General features: G+C 23.8%; 3 protein-coding genes across 3 annotated transcripts in view; all 3 read left to right on the forward strand.

Annotated features, from left to right (window-relative positions):
• LOC112596283 (zinc finger protein 771-like) overlaps positions 1 to 9,537 on the forward strand; it is a 47,421-nt gene extending 37,884 nt beyond the window's left edge. The window contains exons 3-4 of the mRNA XM_025341875.1: positions 8,191 to 8,292; positions 9,200 to 9,537. Coding sequence (XP_025197660.1) covers positions 8,196 to 8,292; positions 9,200 to 9,456 — 354 coding nt within the window. The 5' untranslated portion in view covers positions 8,191 to 8,195 and the 3' untranslated portion in view covers positions 9,457 to 9,537. The remainder of the gene's footprint in view (positions 1 to 8,190; positions 8,293 to 9,199) is intronic.
• On the forward strand, positions 3,148 to 6,939 carry LOC112596448 (transcriptional repressor CTCFL-like). Its single transcript, XM_025342137.1, has 2 exons — positions 3,148 to 3,457; positions 6,626 to 6,939. The coding sequence occupies exons 1-2, from the start codon at positions 3,148 to 3,150 to the stop codon at positions 6,937 to 6,939; spliced, it is 624 nt and encodes a 207-aa protein (XP_025197922.1).
• Positions 9,538 to 18,789: 9,252 nt separating the features above from the next.
• LOC112596286 lies at positions 18,790 to 19,573 on the forward strand. The gene is made up of 2 exons (XM_025341880.1): positions 18,790 to 18,869; positions 19,308 to 19,573. Exons 1-2 carry the CDS (start codon positions 18,794 to 18,796, stop codon positions 19,487 to 19,489), a joined length of 258 nt encoding a protein of 85 aa, XP_025197665.1. The 5' UTR covers positions 18,790 to 18,793; the 3' UTR covers positions 19,490 to 19,573.
• The last annotated feature ends 2,756 nt before the right edge of the window (positions 19,574 to 22,329 follow it).

The following is a 22,329-nucleotide window of genomic DNA, read 5'->3' on the forward strand; positions in this document are numbered from 1 at the left end:
AAATCAGTACCAAATATAGTACCTATATAAACCGTAACCATTTGACGTTGTGATTTATAATAATCGCCTATCCATGTTAATATTTATAATTACAGTGTCTCAATTCGTGTGCCCTAACGGATGTGGCAGATCATACAAGTACAAGAGAGGAGTTAAACAACACCTGCACTACGAGTGCAGCGTACCTCCGAAGTTTAAGTGTTCGCTATGCCACAAAAGTTTTAAGCAGCGTGGCTCGTTCAAGCTCCACAGTTCTAGAGTTCACCACGTATTCATTGATTGAGTAGACAGTTTTACTATATTATAATTTGATGAACAGTTATTGTTTTTAGTTTCATAGAAGATAACTGTACCTAGTTTACGATTTTTATAAATCGTGATATTGTATTAGTATTTGATATTTTTTTGTTTTAATGTGCAGTCAAAATAAGAAGATAAAATAAAATTAACTTCTATTAATTTACTAAATAATATCATCTTATTTCACCTTTATATTATACAAAACTATGCTGTTAAAATTAAAACACATGAATCAAAATGCAATTCTTCACTCCTATCTGCAATTTTTTTTGTCTTAAAATACAATCACACTGGCCACTAAACCTATTTAGCGGAATCACGGTCAAAGGAGTCCAGGGATCATGTCAAATCATGGGCGCGGCTCTCGCCTCCATAATCAAACCCCCGTTCATTAGGTTGGTTTTGCGCGGGATTTTGGTTTCGTTGGAGAGCCGGTGATACTTTAGCCGGTAGGCCTCGTGAGTAACATATCAGGGTTTTCACACTACGCGAGAAACAGCTACTGCGGTGTTCGTTAGTCTTGTTGACATGAGGTCATTTCTCGTCATGTAATGCGACGAGTGGCAGCTGTGAACTTTCGTAGCTCTTGACTAGCGCACAGCGCTAATGTGAAATCTGCGGCTGTAACCGCAAGACAACAAACTTGGGAGTCTTCGTAGCAATTGAACCTGTATTGGTAGGAGCCCAGAAAGTGTTTATCTATAATAACTTGCTAAACTTATTTGTAATAATAAATGTAAAGTACTTTTATTTATGAACTATATAAATAAATAGGGTACTTTAGGACTTTGTGATCTATAATTAACTGTGTTATCATTTATGATTACAGAGTCCCGGTTCGTATGTTCAAACTGATGTGGCAGTACAAGTACAAGCAAGGAGTTAAACAACACATACGTGTAGCGTTCCTCAAAAATTCAAGTGTTTGCTGTATGATAAAAGTTTTAAGCAGCGTGTTTCCCTCAGGATCCATAGTTTAAACGCTCACCACATATTCATAGAATGAGTAAATCGTTTCATTGGAATATAATTTAATTATCAGTTATTATTTTATGTTTAATGAGATATATTTGGCTTACAAATTTTAAAACCATGGCATTACTTTATAAATTTTAATTTTAATTTTATTGTTTTAATGTGCAGTCAGAAGAAGAATATAAAATAAAAATTACTTAAAAGACACGTATTAATTTTCTAAATACTAGCATGTTGTTTTACTTTAATACATGGTTCTTACTTATACTTAAAATGAATGCATATGAATTAAATCAATAATAACCGTTTGTTCGTGTTACTTTTTATAATTACAGAATCTCGATTCGTGTGCCAAACGAATGCGTTTGATCATATTAGTACAAACATGGAGTTAAGTAACATTAGTGCGGTGTGCCTGGTGCCTCTAGTATGTTAAAGTGTTCAGTATACAGTAAAATGTTAAAGATCCATAGCGACATAAACAAACATATATATATATTTATGTGCTTACTGCACTACGTAATCATCGAAAACCTTAAGCCGCAAAACGTTAATTGGGCCTATACTGTATTGAACTTCCATCGTACCTAATACAATATAATCATACCTACTTAACTGATACATATTCTATTTTATGATGATTTCAAGGATAATTTATTGTTTTATATTTCAACAACACTGTTTTTATATTGTTCATTGTAATACTATTAACCATTTTTTTTTATTATATATGTATATCTGATCAATGATAAAAATATTCAAAATATCGTATGTTTTTTGTTTTTATTATTAATTTGTTCGATATTTATTTACCATTTATCTAATTACTTTGTTATGTAGAAAAATAATATGCACGTGTTGTATTATAAATATATATTTAACGTATGTCATCACGAAAAGTGTGAGATCAGTGCAGCAATAGTTTGTCGGCATTTAAAAAAAAGGTGAATTGTCTTGTTCTAATGTTATGGTTATGTATTTATATTTATTTATTATTATTCATGTGTATTATAGTTCCATTTTTCTTCCGCCTGCTTTTGCCTTTATACTCTTTTCGTAATGCCTTTACTTTCGACCTCGTTATAGTACCGATTAATTTTAGTTCGATGACTTGATTGAGCTTAAGCCTTGAAGTATTGAATTGTTGGCTTTTAATTATATCCACATGCTCATACCATGTACAACGCCACATTTTATATTATCCAGTAGCGTTCTCAGGAATTCTCAATTATGGGTGAAAGACATGATAAAATTACAAAACACCTTTTTTACACACTCCTTAAAATATATTAAAATATAAGGTGTATTTGGGTGATTTGAAAATTATTTTTAACTCGTTCAACGACGATGATTCGCGTAATCGTTGTAGCTCAATTTTATTATTTTTGTATGTTATCCAAAATGGTCGGCTGGTGGCGAATGATCATTATATTTAGCACGGCTATTCTGCAGTTTATATATTAGAATAACAACAAACAGCTGGTATTGGTTTCTCGGTATTTTTATATTTATAAAACATATTATCAATATAAATATGGTATAACTGTTATATGTTAAATAATTATTATTTTCCTATAAAATAATTCATATTTCAATATTTGCTTATTATTTTTATTTATTTAATTGTTTTATATAATTCATTATTATTAATATAATATGATGAACTTATTCTCCATCCCTGAGAACGCCTGCCTGCATATATAACACACAACAATAACATAATTTAAGATAATATACGTCATGTATTTGTATGTGCGTATACGAATTAAAGCTATATTATATTTTAATATTACTCTCATTTACTGAATCCAAGATTTACGAGTTGTGTTTTGTTCTTTTTTCTGTTCTCGGCCATATCCATGAGTAGTTTACATGATACCATTACAATCGATCGACTACACTTACGAAGAACATATGTTGCGTAGAGCTGCTGCCTTTAGAACTACCCATTCGCGGATTATGTGCCCAAAAGGTTGTGGTCGTAGCTATAAGCGGGTGGAGCACCTAAAGCGGCACATTGGGTACGAGTGCGGTGTCGAACCAAAGTACCAGTGTCATGTTTGTCAACGCAAGTTCGTGTACAATTTCAGTATGAAGAAGCACATGGTACTCGTGCACAAAGATCAATCCTTGGGTCCTGACACTATTACGTCCGTTCCGTCCCTCCGATCCCCACCTATCAGTAAGTAGTCTCCCGCAGTAAATTTGTCGCTATCCAAATCATTGACGACCAATCACAATAACAATGTAATTTTGCACCCACGGAATCTGTGTCAAAAGAGTGTGTTGCAGATCTACGGCTATCGAAAAAATTAGAAGAGATGACACATATTTTTATCCTGATACCTGTTTATTTAAAATTTACATTAAAAATTATTGATATTCGTCTTAACGCCACAAATTAACTAGTAAAAATAAGTTTCTTTTAAAAATAATTTTAATCTTATTAGGCGATTTTTATTATTGTTTTTTCTCTGTTTTCAAAAATGTAAACAATTTGTAGTGGAGCTATATGTACTGAAAACGAAAAAATATATTTAGATTTGAATTGTATACGTTATGTACGTATACCACAATAAGCCATAAGTCCACTTTAACTTAAAATCTAAATGCATGTTTTAATGTTTAAATTATTTTAAGTTTATTATATATACTCGTACTATTATTAAATTTGTTTAATATTATTTAAACTTTTATCATAATTTTTTTGAGTTTTTCTATGCGTTTTTTGAAATATATGCATCTAAAAAATCATAATAATAGGAAAATAGTTGTATTATTAAAGAACATTTAGTTTTAACAAGGTGTTTCGCCTATTATTGACGAGCAAACATTAATCATTTATATAATAATTATTACTACCTCATTTTGCGTTTGATTTGTAAGTGTGTGTATTTTTTTTTCTACCTACTGCTACTACTCTATTAAAATGTTTAAAGCCATAAAAATTACTGTTAGCTTAAATGTTTAACCTATTTATTTTGTTTTGCTTTGATAGGCGAATATTATCAATTATACGAATACGATTAAATACACTACCTAATCAAAACTATTTATAAAGAGTGTTAATGACAATACGATAAACATTATGAAATATTTTGTTAAACTTAAACTAATAACAATATGCAAATGTCAACAATGCAGTAGGTTTCTATGTTAATTAATTTTGGACCCTAAAAATTAGTAATTTATTAATTATCTGTAATGTTCAAATATCTATTCTTTATACATGTACTTTGTACACTGAATTTAAATAAAAACTTTCAAAGTCGGTAAATTTCCACCCTTCGGAGTCATTACAATTATGTATTAAAGTACTTATGAATTTTTGTTGTAAATTTGAACTTAATGTCTTAACGGTATACAAAAGTTATTAATTAATTATTATTATATTATGACTGATAAAACGAATTTGTTAATTATAATATTATATGCTTTATTTTTTTTTTGTCTATGTATTAAATACTCTATATTATATAATAATGTAATTTTCAAAATTAATAACGTAATAATTGTAGACAATTATGTATTAATAAAAAAATAAAATAATTTTAATAAATGTTCTGTATATTTTTTTAGCATAAACATTGTTATAATAATGTATATACTTATCGAAATTTTTGTGTAAGACAATTATCTATATCAAGAAGAGAAGAAATCTCCAGATTAATTTCAGAATTAATTAAACAATGATTTAAATTCAAAAATTTTAATTGTTTATACATACATAAACATATTTATTGCAATATTAAAATTAAAATTGGTAATTTATTGCTGTAATTTGGTAATATAATATGAAGTGTTTAAATTTTTTTTATAATAACTGCAAGTAATGTGATAACTTTAAACTAATTAATAATCAAATCATGTGATTTAGATTTAAATGTTTATTTAGCCTTTTATTTACTTATTTATTTATTTTTTTTTACAGGAATGTATTACTCTATAATTAGCTGTATTTTGAAGTTTATATTTTTTTGGAATTAAAAGTCTCATTCATTTGAGCTTTATATTGGAGCTGTAATTCAACAAATTGCACATGTCTGAAAAGTGGTGCTATGAAGTATTAAGATTTTATGTTTGTTCACCAACAATGTTTTCTTAAACATGATTTATACATACTAATTTAATATTGTACCGTGTATAATAAAATGTATCATAAAATATTAATCATTCTGTGTTTAAATTTAAAAAAAGTTTATGTTGACAAACAAACAATGCACCAATTATCTTAATAAGTAATCAAGAATAATAATTATTTTATTTTGAAAATACGAATAGTATAATAATACGTAAATATCAAACAATATTATTACTAATAGTAGTTTGTTATTTGTTTTTTTTTTTTTTTTTTGTTTTTTATATCCATTTACGTTTTTTAGAGGTTTATGATTTATGAATAACCACCTGATATGTATGTATCCAGAGTATGTACTTAATTGTAGTAGTAAATTTAAATATTAATATTGTTTGCTTGATTGTTGTGTGATTGATTATGATATTTTAAATGACATTGAATTATAACTGCTAAGATATTTTATTTTCCCAAAATACGGATGAATGACATTTAAATTACATTTATGCAATTTCTTCTTCTGTTATCAGGTGCTGATGAGTCTACTGCAATGCCACTAATGTATCGCTGTCCAAAAAACTGCGGTCGACGATATACACGAAAAGATTCAATGAATCGTCATGTAACATATGAATGCGGCGTTGAGCCTCAGTTCAAATGTAGTTTTTGTAATAAAACTTGTGCCCAAAAATATAATCTTAAAAAGCATATGATCACTGTGCACAATTATATTCATTTTAATCACTCTTAATTGTTATACAACATATTTAACTTTTAGAATACTAAAATTGACAATTATGTAAATATATTAGAGATACTTCTTTTTTTTTTTTGTTATAATATTTAATTTTACAGAACTATTTCATTTATATTAATTATTTATTGTTTGATGTGTTGTTTAAAAAATGTATAATAATGATTTTCTATGATATACAAAAAACAATATACTATGAACATGTTTGGGTTAAAAAGTATTATAATAAAAAAATTATAATTTAATTTTTATCTTCAATTCTTTCAATCATTTTTATGCTAATATACTTTCCTGAAATAATTGATTAATCGATCTCCATAAATAATAAAAGATACCCAATTTGTGAAATGCTATTGTGTGTGTATATATGTATATATTTTGTGTATTTAATATTTTGTTGAATATAAATAATTATTTATATTTAACAGTGCTTTATGGCTATAGTTAATTACTAACAAAATATTTTTGTTTTATAATATTTATTGATTTCATAATAATGGAGTTTTTTATTTTTATTTTAGAATTAAGAATTAAAACAAAACCAAAATTAGATACAGTTCCAGCGTTATCAGCAACTAACATTACTCTACTACCTGAATCAAAAAAACAAGAACCAAAGAAATGTTCTGTATCTGTAACTAAAACAGAAAATTGTTATAGATGTAAAAACTGTAAAAATATAATTTTAGGTCCAAATGCTGAAAATCTGTATGTAGAACATATTTTGACATGTCTTGACACAAACAACTTTGAATGTTCAATATGTTTTAAAAAATTTGCTCATAAACGTGGTCTTACTAATCATTTAAGACTTACACATTTAGTTTTTGACTAAATATTATACAAAATATAGTAAATAATAATTTGAATATTTATCCTAATTATTTCGCCGATTAAACACTAATTTTAATTTCACCAATAACTTTTTTAATTGTTAATTTCAGTTCAAGGTTTATAAGTTTTTTTAGAATAGAATTTATATTTCATTTCTTTTATAAAAATTAATTATTATTTTACTTTTTATTTGAAATTATAGTCACTTAATACAAATAGCATAAAAAAATGTTATTTTTTTAATATTAATGAATAGAATATGAAAGTATATGTATCATTTAATTTTATGTTTAATTGATCTAAATAAATGACGAATAATCTAAGGTACTAAAACAAGTACTTGTTAGTTTAATGAACATAAATATAATAAATATAGTAAACTCTTTCTTCTAAAGTAAAATATGTAAATAGCTGGTAGTAATATTAGAAAAATTACATATCTGATAAATGTATGATAATGTTAGTACCTATTGCCTCTTAATAATTATGACAATTATTGTTATTATTGTATATGTCACGATTTACCAAAGATTAAAATTTCAGTCAATATTTGTTTTTTCTGTGTTTTAATATTAAATTAAAATATGTACTCTTATAGTCACTCTAATATACTAACAGGCCCGAATTGGGAGAATACCGGCCTTCTATTCACAGTAAGCAGGCGGCCATAAGATCATAGATACAATATAAAAAGAGACCTTTTTTTTTGCACATTAATGCACATTAATTGTTTAAAAAAACTCAAGTATTTTATTACAAAATTGAGGTATACGGCCATGCCAGCAGTAGCACAGAGGCCCAGTCCGGGCCTGCATACCAATAATATTAGTATTATTCTGTTTGTTATTATAATTGATATTGTTATGATTAGCTTTATTACTGTGTATTTTTATTTAATTATAAAAATTATAAATAGCCTATACAATAAATATATAGTTATTGCTTAGATTTAGAGAATACTGTTTAGTAGAAATACCATATAACGAAATACATAATACTAAAATTATATATATTATATTATATTATATTATATTATTAATACATTTTTCTTTAAAGTAAACACTGTTAAATATTTAAAATTGCTTATTATACATAATTAATAATTTACTGCTAACCTTAGAAACTAAGAAAACATTATCATCAACTAATTAACTTATGTGATAAGTAATAATGTATTCTTAGTGTGTAGTATAATAGGCTTAAGAATAAGTATTTTTGAAAAACCAATTAATTTATTTTTCTATTAATACAGATGTGATGTTTTGGATGACAAAACTGGATCAAATTGTAAAATACAATCCTACATTTTGTCCAAATAATTGTGGTCGAAAATTTGGAGGAAACAATCGAAAAAGTAATCTTAAATTACATTTGTTGAAAGAATGTGGAAAAACTGCAACTTGCTTATTATGTATGAAAAAATTCAATAATGTACGCAATTTGAAATATCACTTGGGATTCGTTCATAAAATTATTTATAATTCTGGAAATTGAAACAATATAAATTGATTGCATGTTTTGTATTAACTATTATTATTTTAACAATGTCAAATCAATAAAAATATTTCATATGGTATTATTTAGGTATTAATCACCCAATTTTTCAAATTCTAAATGGATTTGACTTTTTATCTTATTTAAATAATTTTATACTGGAATATGACTTATAACTTGTATAATAATGTGATGTATACACCAGAATTAAAAATATAAATATTGAAAATTGGCACAAACTTTAGTAATGACAGTTTATTATTTTATTTATAATCCTTCTATTAGAAATACAAATTAGTATTACTGATACATTTTATATTCGACAGGTTTGTTTTATCAACGGTATTTTTATACTAAATATTTGCTTATTACTGAACACTAATGAAAGACTTCTGTTTTAATATTAATTACGAAACTAAATATAATAATATACCAATATTAGTTATATATTTATTAGATGGTTATGATTATATTATAAACATAGTTTGGCTTTAATATCAAATATTTGTTAAATTATTATAGTTGAATCATTGTTTACTGTTGCATTATTTAAACAAAAATAAAACTATTAATATGATAGATGTGGCCTTAGTTTTGACCATGAAACAAAAATTATATTAATTAAATATGTGATTTTGCGATTTATTTTATGTATAAATAGAAAAAATTAACAACGTCTAAACCAGCTTGAATTATATTTGTTGGGTTTTTATATTTTTGTATTTAAATATTTTATTTTATTAAGGTGTGTTTATTTTTCTTTACAGATTTTATGTTAAAAAAGAACGATTTGTACGCTAATGAAAATCCTGTATATTGTCCAAAAAATTGTGGACGATGTTACAAGGGAATGTGGCGTAAATACAACTTGCAGAAGCACTTAAAATTTGAATGTGGAGTAGCACCACAATTCAAATGCCTAGCCTGTCCAAAAAGCTTCTCATTGAAAGCAAATTTGAAAATGCATATGATGGTTGTTCATAAAATAATTTTAGGATCAAATCACAATACTATGATGTCATAGAAGTTATCGACTATTATATATTTCGACTTTAATCACATAATAAAGAATGTTAATATTTTAGTGCCATATATGTAATACATATTTAATACATAATACATTTACCAATTCATTTTTAGTTAGTATTGAATTACTATTTTGTTTTTTTTTTTCAAATGTTTATTTAAATTAAACATCAAAAAGTGTAAATTAACACTGTTTATTTAAGCTATTTATTATTATTCTAGTATTTTTATAGAAGCGAAAATTAAATTCCAATTAACAACCTATATAGATACTGATAATAGTTTAGAAATTAAGCTCAATTCAAGCAACAGTATATGGGATAAAAATATTATTTTAATGTTGAATAATTTTAGAATTTTTGATTTTGTTATAGTTACCATATTATTTCTTCAGATAAGAGATTTGGTAGTTACTCATTTTATTTCTGTTTATATTAGTTACCAAAAATTAATGTATAGTACACCTATAAACATTTATATTAAAATATTGTATGTATATTATTATGTTCAAATTATCTTAATGTTCAACGTTGTAAACTTTTTAATACTTATTTATAAGATGTCGCCAATTAAAAAAAAAAAAAACTATCAAATTCTAAGTTATTGATGAATATATGTGAATAAAATAAAATTTAAAACAATAAATATATATCACATGTTTTACATACCATTTTATATAGTACAAATAATAATAATATATTTATTTTTTTCAGTTTTTTTTCACATTACAATATACAGATATACATATTACATATATATACGTATATGTTGATGTTCACTCTTGAGGAAAATAATTAATAAAACTATTCATATTTTTTACTTCTATAGATAGATAACTTATTAATTGTGTTAAAGAACTGTTATTATAATTATCATTGAACATATTATTTAGTATTTGATATTTGTATGACATTATTGCACATTCCCTATTAACTGATACCTATAATATATGAACAACTGTATTTTAGTACTAAGGACTTGTATTAAAATATTCAAGTTTTTGAAAAATATTATCACAAATTTAGGCCATTTGTATACAAGTATAATATAACATTCTGTTTCATATTATTAAGTAAAACTTGTAAAATTACCTATTAAGTTTAAGAAAAACGCATATATAGTTGCTTTGCTTAACCCTCCCCCCCATTTTATCATAACCTTTTATTGGTACCTTTTGAACTACTTTATTGGTACCTACTGTCACAATGCATGTTTTCAGATCAAAATATATTACTACGTCGTGTAGAGGAGGCCTCAATTTATGATCCGGCGTATTGTCCAATCAATTGTGGCAGGTTTTATAAAGGTCAACATCGAAAAATAAACCTACGTCGTCATATTTTTGAGTGTGGTGTACAACCAAGATTCCCTTGTACAATATGTAAGAAACGATTTTTCCGAAGGTACCAACTTAAAATACACTTAGAAAGAGTGCACAATGTATGTCCTTCTAATTTACACAATCATAGTGAAATGTGTACTATTATAATTTAGTAGTAAAACTTGAATTTCCTTAATCAAAAAATTCGATCATAAATTTTAATATTTATTTATTTATTTATTTATTTATTTTTTTTTTTTTTGTTAATTATGAGCTTGATAATGTATGTATATTTCAGGATATTTACTCGCTTTTATCAAAATCAATTAAGAACATTCATTTTATATCAGTATATTCGTATAATAAAATTAATTTATTGTAATATATACGTTTGTTTTAGTACCCCAGTAAAAAAAAATCTTAGTTACCTATATTTTATTATAAATGAATATTTTTAATATTACGTTTATAAAAAAACAATCGAATAAAATCAAGTAAAAAACTTCTATTTTAAATAATAATATTTTTCATTGTTAATACGTTTTAATTGTATATTGTTTTTTGTAAGTGTTATTCGTTATATTATATATTTAAGTACTTATTTATTTGATAAATAAATTATATATTTAGCTTTTGATAATACTATTCTAGTACTCATTAGTTATTACTTATTATTAACTAATTAAAACCAATTTTTTGAAAATTTGGTTCGAATATTTATATTAGTAAATAATCACTAAAAAATCAAAATTTTTACGACTTATATAAATTACATATTAATATATTAAATTTATTTATAAAAAAATAATCGAACTTTTAATTATTAAAAAAAAAAAAATGTTAAGTTTTATTTAATATTTAAACACGTTTTCCAATATACCAAAAATCAGAATCAATGCTAAGTCCCTTTATATAAATTAATAAATATTATTTTTTATCAAATCTACATTTTGTTGTTCAAATATTACTAATAAAATCGTTCCCAGTTATTTAAATAATACTATTGTAATATTTTATAGATACTGAAGTAATGCTTTACATTTATTCATACTAACGGTGAAAATATCTTACTCAAAAATCAATCTATAGTAGGTACCTAATGTCAGACATTTATCTTAAATTAATATGTAAGAATGTTTACTTCGACAATTTGTTAGAAGACTATTTCCATGTTTCAAACAACAATATTATTATAATTGAAGCTTCAAGATTTTTTATATTGTCATTATTTATGCATTAAATAACATATAAGTATATTATTGAATTACTCTCATAGTAGTATCTCATAAAGTCATAAGTATTGTATTAGATAAAATAAAATTTACAATATATGTCTTGCCGCTTTTGTGATAGTTAGCAAGTTTAATTTTTTTTTTATATATATATATTTATATATAGCTTTAATGATGATCCTCTTGCTTCTAAAATGTTTTTGTTCTAAATATTCACTTAAGGCATTAATATTGGCCACACGTGAGTTAATATCCATTTTGATTACATTTACAGGTGTTTACACAAATTTTCCAAAGTTATACGAATCTGACCCAGTTCCGTGTCCGAATTATTGCGGTCGTCTTTATAGGGGTTCACAACGAAAATGTAATTTAAGAAAGCATTTGAAATTGGAGTGTGGTGTGGCGCCTATGTTTTCGTGCAGAATATGTTTAAGGAGATTTACTAGAAATGAAAACTTAAAACGACATTTAGTAATTGTACATAGAACATTAAAAAATATGATGTAATAACACTTATTACGATTCTAAAACTGTTGGAGATTTTATAAATCGATTTATTAAACTTTTAACATTTTAGAAATATCCACACAAGTTTTCATTGATGTTTTGAACTTATTTCAGTTTCATCCTCAAAGTAGTAGAATCTGTATCTGAAATCTTTTGTTGCATCATGATATTTTATTTTACAAATAATAAAAGATAAAGATCAACATTTTTTTGTAATAATTAATATATTGATTTTATTAATTTTAGTTATAATAATATTACATGTGATATTAATTTTACATATTAGATTATATTTTTAATAAAATTACATAAAAAGATATTTCTAGAAAAATATCCATATAACTTTTAATAATATAATACTATTATAAATTGTGCATATAAATTTACATTATTTTCAGTTTTAATTAATAATATATTAAAAATAATATTATGCATAGGTGAATTATTATTTTGTTAGCAATAAAATATTTTGCTTCTCAATAGTTTTAATTTTAGTAGACAATAGATGGTATTCAATGGAAATTAAATTATTAAGTTATTTGAAATATTATATACACAACATATTTGAAATAGCTGTACTCACTTGTATAATTATTTGTATATTCTTGCTCATGTATAAATCTGTGATATTTTTTTTTATTTTCTTAGTGATATAATGCATTCTATGTTGAGTTTTTAACTATTTTATTTTTATGAAAGACTTTATTTTTAAATCAAATCATGCGCAATACACGAGTTGCTTAATTCATTTGTTGTAAATAAATACTAATTACTAATATACGAAAATTAATAAAATAGATTTTCAATAAATAAATTAAAGTATTAATATTTTGATCATACATGTATATGTCACTTAAAAAAAATAATTTAAAAATATCTTTTAAATAAAATAATTATTAAACTAATTCCTCTTTAAAACGTTTTTTAAACAAGTAAATTATCTCTTAAAATTAACATGTGTTTGTATTAAAACTTATATTATAACTTATAAGAAATTATAATATGCTATGTAATAAACTGTAATTTAAATGACTGCTTTTTTTGTAATTTGCATGGGTATCACCGAATTTAATTTATTAATAGTATTGGTAAACCATGTACCTTTATGATATATTATTATTATTTATTTATTTATTAAATATTAATTTGTTTTACATTTTACACTGTTGTAGTTAAACTGTTTGAAGGATTAATCTTGGACGATCCTGTTTTTTGTCCATATGCTTGCGGCCGATCTTATAGTGGAAAAAACCGTAAGGGTAATCTGAAAAGACACTTGTCATTCGAATGTGAAGTGACATCTTTATTCAAATACAGTTGTGATATTTGTTTAAAAAAATATACTAGAAAAGAAACTTTAACAGTCCACAGAGTAAATTCACATAATGTCCATTAAAATATACTTATTGAATAGTTTTCTAATAGAATATAAATATTATATTTTATATTTTCAAAATTTCAAAAAAGTTATTATTCTGCATTACTTTTTTTAATTAAAATGAATTATGTAACTAGCCTATGTCGACTTTTTAGTTATTTTCCTATGCTATACTCGTACATATATGTATATTGATTTTATTATAACCCGCGTGGGTCCATACGATGTGGCATAAGCATGACATGATAAATTTGTTTTCTATGACTTTTCTAGATGTCTTACTGAAAAATATTCTATCGTCCCAGTATAAGTAGTCTACATTAATTGATATTATTCCGTATCTGTGAATGTAATTTCAGCAAAGTCTGATAGCAAAAATAGGTACGACTTGTCTCCAATACCAATGCCCTAATGTCAAGTAGACATGCTTATTAAGTTTCTTCTAACTGATTTAAATAATTTAATGATAGGAAAATGCAATCTATAATTAAATCTTACTATACAAAATTGAAACTGTTTAATATAAATTTTCTATGTTATGCGTTCATAAGACGAAGACAACACATGTGGCCTTGCGGGTTTGGTGTCTTGTTCTCTAATAAGTATTAAATACCTATAATTTAAATTTAACATGTATTATATTATAATACTATATTATTTACATCGAAGACCCGAGGTATATTTTGTATTTATATATCAGAAAGTTAAACAATATTTCGTTATATTTCTTGTATTTAGATTTTAATATGTTAATATAATAGATAGGTGTTAATCAGTAAATTGTAAATACTCTATTGAAATTAAATAATTATGAAATGTATTTATATTAAAATGGTATAATACTACACAAACTTTGCTGAATTATTTCAAAATATGTACAATATGATATTAATGATATTATTATAATTCTGTTTATATGTTTGTATTTTTAAATAATTATAATCTTCTGTGTCTTTATTTTTTACACAATTCAATATGTATGAATTATGTAATTAGAGATATTATTATTAATCATACTGTACTCGTATATGTTTCACTTTTTGCGTTTTAACAATAATTATAGTTTATCTTACTTGTTTATTTTTATCGTTACGTGTATTTTTAGCAACCACAGAACATTCCTTTTCTATATATTTTTTTATAAGATCTCTCACAAAGAAAAAACAAATTAAATTCTTTTAAATTAAAATATCACTCAGCGAGATACAGTAGAAAAATATTTGAAAACTCAATTATATAGGTTAATAAAAATATATACTATACCTTTCAAATTTAACATAAAAATAACTGAAATGTATTAGTAACTACCTACTAAATATTGAATTCCATTTATGTTTCAGATTAATTCATCATAAGTCTTAACTCAATTTTTGGACAGTATCCCAAACACGATATCAAATATTATATTTTAGTTTGCAGAATTTATTTACAATATGAATGTAATATTTGCCTCAGACTATAAGTTATAACATTTAAATTTCCATTTAGCCTATGTTCATAATAATATTATAAATGAATAAAAAAGTATATGTAAAAACGTTTTGAATACCTACAATTTTCATTTTAAATATGTTATTTAAAAACTATTAAAATATTTCCTAAACGTTATAAAAATACCGATGGCTACACAAATGACTTGTTTAGGAATTTTTATAATTTATATAATTTTATTTTTAGATTGAAAGAATGAATCTTAGTAAATAATATTAATTGTACTATATTATCTAATTAAAATGTAAATCCAACAATGAAAATGTAGTTCAAACAGAGATAAATCCTAAAGATGCTTACATAAATATGCAAAAAGCCCGTTAAAAACAAAATTTAGTATACTTAAATCAGCACTGAGGTAATCTAAATTAAATAACATTATAATGTCAATAATAAAAACTAATTTGAATATTATATTTTCAGTTCAGTGTTTAAATCAGTCTTTTGAAAAATATCGAATGTTTTGTCCAAATTGTTGTGGCCGATCATATACTGATATAAATCGCAAATACAATCTCAATAAAATTATCGTTTGAATTATAAGTGTGGCATTACTTCACAATTTTATTGTAAATTTTGCGGAAAACAATTTAGACACAAGTGATTGCTACATAATCATTTGACCATTGTTCATCAAGAAAATATACTTTAAAAATAATATTTTTTTAAATAAAATTTTTATTTTTAATTTGATTTTTTTTTTTATTGTATTAAATTTTTTCATCATTACACAAAATAGTATATCTTTATTGTTTGTTTATATAATCATATTAACGTTCAATGTCATATATTACGTCTTAAAAATTATTAATTACAATATTCTATTTTTAATTCCAATACATAATATTTTTAAATTTCTAAATATTTTAGGAACCACTAATTGATACATTTATTACCTATTCGTTGAAGTTAACTAGTATTTTTCATTTACAATAAAATTTAAGATATGTACGTCAGGAAGCAATTTTATCATAGTATACGCCCTAACAAAATAAGCGATTACAGTGCTATAAAAGTCTAAATTAATAACTCGTATATTTTGTCAATGATATAAAATAATTTGAATATTATATTATCAGTTTATCAATTAATCAGTATTTTTAAAAAGATGTACTATTTTCTCCAAATGATTGTGGCCGATTCTAAAATAGTAGGGAACACTAACGCCATCTCAAAAATCATTTAAATTAACATGTGGCCTTAGTTTTATTATTTTAAATTTTAGTCGACAATTCTATTATAAATGTTGTCAAAAACTATTTATGCCTAAGCGAAATTACCTGACCATTTAGCCAATTATGTATTTTATTATAATTTATTTATATTTTATGCGAAGACGGAAGAATGGAATTTTATTTTATTTTTATGAAGAAGTGTTTTAATATTGTAATATTGCAATATTTAATGAAATCTAATTACCTTTTCAAAAGTACTCAAAAATGCACGTTAACAACCAAATCTAGCGCTTTTGCATTAATTAAATAACTATATTTTGTTGACGATTTAAAGAAATTTGTATGTTATAATTTCAGTTAGTTACATAAATAAGCCTTTTGAAAAAGATCCAATGTTTTGTCCAAATGGTTGTGGCCGATCGTATAAAGGTGCAAACCGCAAAAACAATCTCAAACATCATTTAAATTATGCGTGTGGCATTAATCCACAATTTCAATGTACAATTTGTCAAAAAAAATTCAGAAAAAACCAATCATTGAAGTATCACATGATAACAGTTCATCAAACATGCATATTTTAAAAATAAAAAAAAATACTGTATTGTAAAAATAAAGAATTGCACAATAATTACAGATTTTATATTTATTATTTCCTAATTCTTTAATTTTAGAGAAACAATTAATTATAAGTTATAAGAATGGTAAAACGTAATTTATTGTGTTAGATGGCCTTTTATTTCTTTAGAAAATAGAAGAATTCTTTGTAAACTATATATCCCTGTTAGAGCCGTCTTTACATAATTCATCACGTGCTTGTACCATTATCATTTATCATTATTGACTAATCGGTTTTACCTATTTATATCATACATATTTGTTACTGTAATAAGCTCTATCAAAAATGGATAAATATTACGTCTTTAAATGTAGTATCGACTATCAAGTTTTTAGTTGCATAGCTTATTTTAGAACTATTTGAATTTTCCTAAATCATGACAAACTTATGAATGCATAAACAACTTTATATAATAGTTATTCAACTAAAAATTGTAAACCAATCATTAAGTGAAATTGGAAGGCTTCCGATTTATTCTAATCTCACATCTGCACATTCACCATGCTGGAGATGACAACTTTATGTTTAATTTATTATATTTGTACTCAATATTAATTGTAAAATAATATGTTATTATTTTTTGGAAACTAAATAGATTCAATTAAATTCAATATTTGTGTAATATTGTATATAATTTCTTTTAGTGTGCAATAAATGTATATAATAGCGCTTTGATTTTTTAAATCAATTTTATTAATTCAATTAATAATACAATTGATATGTGTTATGTTTGCAGAGAATACCATAATGAAAATATTATATGAAGCTAGTTCAAATGATCCAATATTGTGCCCATACAATTGTGGTAGTTTGTTTAATGGAAGATATCGAAAAAAAAATCTTAAAAGACATTTATACTATACATGTTTTGTTAACCCACAATTAGAATGTAAATATTGTAAAAAAACGATTAGAAATAAAAGATCATTAGATTATCATATGATGACTAATCATCAACAACTTTTAATTTAATATGTTTAAAGATAAAATCTAAAAATTGATATTATTTATATTTAGAAATATACTGTTTCGATATTATAAATAAATTGAATTTTGATTTAAAAACACTACAACTTAAAATGTTTCCTCTATTTTATAATAGATAATACATAACTTCATCAGCACCTAATAAAAACATTCAGACTACCTATTTCATTAGGTACTGAGATTTTTGTCTTCCCATGTCACTTGCAATTTTAAAAATTGCAGTTCAACATAAAATATCAAAAACAGAAACCCTCTGAAATTTGTTACTAAATTATATTCAAAAAGTCGATGTTTAAAGAAAAAATAGAAATATTATTGAAAATTTTCGTAGTAATAGACTAATCTATAAAAGCATCAACAATTTTTTGTATGGTTTTTATCATAGTTATTAGTTAAATAACGTAAATACACTTTTTTTACATATTTTTTCAATGACTGTTTAAGCTCTGTTGCAGTTTTACAGAAAAAAAAATTTAGTATTAAACGCTTAACTGTTTTAAAGAAGTTATGTATCTTAACATTAACTACCTATAGTTTGTATAGTTCATTTTATATATTATATAATATATATGACCAAAAAAATAAAACAACTAAAATTTAAAATGTTATGTTTATAGAATATACAATGATGGAATTATTAAATAAAGTAATTGAAAATGATCCTGTATTTTGTCCAAATGGTTGTGGTCATTCATATATTGGTAAATACCACAAATACAATTTCAAAAAACATTTGATTTATGCATGCAGAAAAAATCCACAGTTGCATTGCATATTTTGCCAAAAAAAATTGCAACATAATCATCATTAAAGTATCATTTATCGACTACTTATCAAGAGAATGTACTTTGAAAACAAAATAGTTATGTAGTATAAACTTTGTGTTTAGAATTTTAGTTTATTATTCAATTTATATTAAAATACTAACTTTTCCTGTGTTTAGAAAATAATAGTAATTGAATTATAAATTTAAGTATAACAATGTAGACCAAAGTATGATCAATTTTAATAATCTTTACATAAATATGCAAAAAACCCTTAAAAAAAATTTAGTTTACTTAAATCGGCGGTGAGGCAATCTAAATTAAATAACTTTATAATGTCAATAACAAAAACTAATTTAAATATTTTATTTTCAGTTCAGTGCCTGAATCATTCTCTAGAAAAATATCAAATGTTTTGTTCAAATAGTTGTGGCCGATCATATATACCTACTGGTAAACATCGCAAATATAATCTCAAACATCATTTGAATGATGCATGTGGCATTAACCTACAATTTGATTGTAATTTTTATGAAAAACAGTTAAAATCAAAGTGATGGTTACTGTATCACTTATCATCAACAGACTTTAATAAATATATTTTGTACTTGAAATTTTTACTTATAATTTAATTTGTATCTGCATGCTTATTGTCATAATATGTAAAAATTAAGACCAAACTCGAGGTAACCAATTCCTATTTATCTAAATTAATATCTTAAAAAGCATTCAAACTATTATACTTGCTTTATTAATCTACAATTTAAAACTTATAATTGCAAAAAAAAAAAAAAAATTAAAATTGAGAGAATATTAGATTAATGATTTATCATGTGTGACTTATAATAAATTGTTCATTTTTATTTAAAAGGCTCACATTAGAATACGGTTTAATAATATATTTTAGATTAGTCTTGTTTACAATACTTTTTATTTAACCAAGATTTTCATCAGCTCAATGTCCTCCATAATTTTAAAAAAGCGGTTCGACGAAAGACATAAGAAACAAGATCACTCTTGAGATTTGACAATGAAATTTATTCAAAACGTCAGCTTTTAAACAAAATTAATGAGAATGTTTTTGAAAATATTTGTAATAATTGAATAAACTTTTCACAAAGACATATTCCTACTATTCTTTTATGGTTTTGTTATATTGTAGCCAATATACATTTAGTATCAGCTGCTTTAATTATTCTAAAGAAGTTATGTATTTCACCATCAACTATAGACTATAGTCTACATTATTGAATACTTATAGTTGGCTTACAAAATGTATCAACTAAAATATTTTATTTACAGAGAATACAATGATGGAATTATTAAATAAATTAATTGAAAATGATCCAGTATTTTGTCCAAATGGCTGTGGTCATTCTTATATTGGTTTACACCGCAAACACAATCTTAAAAAACATTTGATTTATGCATGCGGAAAAAATCCACAATTTCAATGTATAATTTGCTCAAGAAAATTTGCTCGCAAGCATACTCTAAAAAGCCATTTATTATCTATTCATAGAAAAATCTTCAATTCTGATTTGATTTAATTTTATATAGGTTTATTGTAAATAACAAACTATTATATATCTAAATTCATACATGAATATTTTATTTTACTTAGCACTATACCTGAATTTAGCTGTTTATCTTGACTTACATCATAATTCATAAGTATTTTAATAACACACACACACACTGTGCATATGTATATATATTTATAATTTAACAGCTGATAAACAATTGTACTTATTCAAAAAAAACTTATACAACAATAAGAAAAAAATTTAAATAACATATTTTGTGTATTTATTTGTACAAAGAATGAAACATAGTTTATAAATAATAAAATGCAATTCTTTGTTTTTTGTTTTATGTTAAAATTTATTACATACATTTTTTTAGTTATATAACTTATAAGAGCTATAATAATAAATGATACCAAGTTCTATGTTCATACATCTAAATTAATTATGTAACATATTATATTATTTTCAGTATTCATATTATATAAATTGTTATTTAATAATATTAATTCTTTTTGGTATCAAAAATTGCAATATTGTTTCACTTTTATTCATTAAGTAAATATACATTTAAATGGGAATACTATATTATTACTATAAAGTGAAATACAATTTAATGTAGTAAGATTTTTAGTAACTTTGATCAAATTAATTGTATATTATTTATTGTAGTTTATAAAAGAAATAATTGGTATTGAAGTCTTGTGGCTTTTTAAAGACTGTGCATTCAACAATGGATATTTTAAGGAATTATCTCTGATGATTTAAAAAAAAAAAATTATCTACATCTAACAATACCATTAGTACTCAGAATAAATAAATAAGCACTAATAATTTATGAATTAAATTTAATCTTTTTAATTAAAATAATAGAATAAATTGTTAAGAGTATGCTACATCTGCATGCAGTGTCTCTGTCTTACAAATGCACAGCTTAGCAAATAGTTCGTTCTGAAGAATCTATTTAACTCTGGCATATTTAATACAACAGTAAATTAATCTATTATCAAATTTAAAAGTTAGAATATTACTTAGTGAACATCATAAACTTTATTTTTATATTTTTATTTTAAAGTAACTTAAGAGCATTTTAAAATGTTTATGCAATTTAGATTTTTTTAAATACTCTTGACTCATTTTAAAATAAAAATATAAAAATAGCCTAATTATTCTTACTTTCAAATTTGATAATAGGTCAATTCATCAGGATTTATAAAATTTCCTAAGATAATAGTTACATTATTAGTATTAGAAAATCTCACGTTATATCACTTCTACTAATAAAGACAAATTAATGTTGTTTTAAATAATGCATCAAAAATGATGTGGTTTAATTTTTTCACTTAAAAATTCTAGCAAAACATTTTATATTCTTTAAAATTTGAACTATTGTGTTCATGAATACATTGCTATGAAAATTAATTTATAAAATAAACTTCAATCATGATGTATATTTTATACATAAATATTATTTTTCTTTTTTTTTTTTTTTTGTTAAACAGAAGTTTGTAAGCTTGATTATATAAATGTATTGTTTAAAATAAATCCATAATATATGAACTTTGGTTATTTAAAATGTATAAAATATTTTAGTGTGGTGTAATTAAACTCTTTTTAATTAATAATATAAAACAATTTAAATGTTTTATTTTCAGACAATCATATTATGAATGAGGTACTAAATATAGCTAGTTAAAATTATCTACATTTTGTCCAATGGTTGTGGTAATTTATTTAAAGGTTCAGAAGTTTACAAGTATAATCTAAAAAGGCATTTGAAATATTCTTGAGGCATGGTTCTACAAATTAAATATGTTGTATATCATAAAAAGTACAGAAAAAAGAAATAATTATATTGACTATTCATAAAA

Source organism: Melanaphis sacchari, unplaced genomic scaffold (genome assembly GCF_002803265.2).
Source record: "Melanaphis sacchari strain LSU unplaced genomic scaffold, SCAv2.0 Contig31_pilon_pilon, whole genome shotgun sequence".
In the NCBI taxonomy this organism is placed as follows: Eukaryota; Metazoa; Arthropoda; class Insecta; order Hemiptera; family Aphididae; genus Melanaphis; species Melanaphis sacchari.

What these genes read in the sequence shown, in the direction of transcription:
- LOC112596448 (XM_025342137.1), top strand. Translation starts at nt 3,148, where the DNA reads ATGATACCATTACAATCGATCGACTACACTTACGAAGAACATATGTTG. An exon ending in CCTCCGATCCCCACCTATCA is followed by an intron (nt 3,458 to 6,625) that starts GTAAGTAGTCTC and finishes TTTTTATTTTAG; the next exon opens with AATTAAGAATTAAAACAAAA.
- LOC112596286 (XM_025341880.1), top strand. Translation starts at nt 18,794, where the DNA reads ATGATGGAATTATTAAATAAAGTAATTGAAAATGATCCTGTATTTTGT. An exon ending in TTGTGGTCATTCATATATTG is followed by an intron (nt 18,870 to 19,307) that starts GTAAATACCACA and finishes TTTTATTTTCAG; the next exon opens with TTCAGTGCCTGAATCATTCT.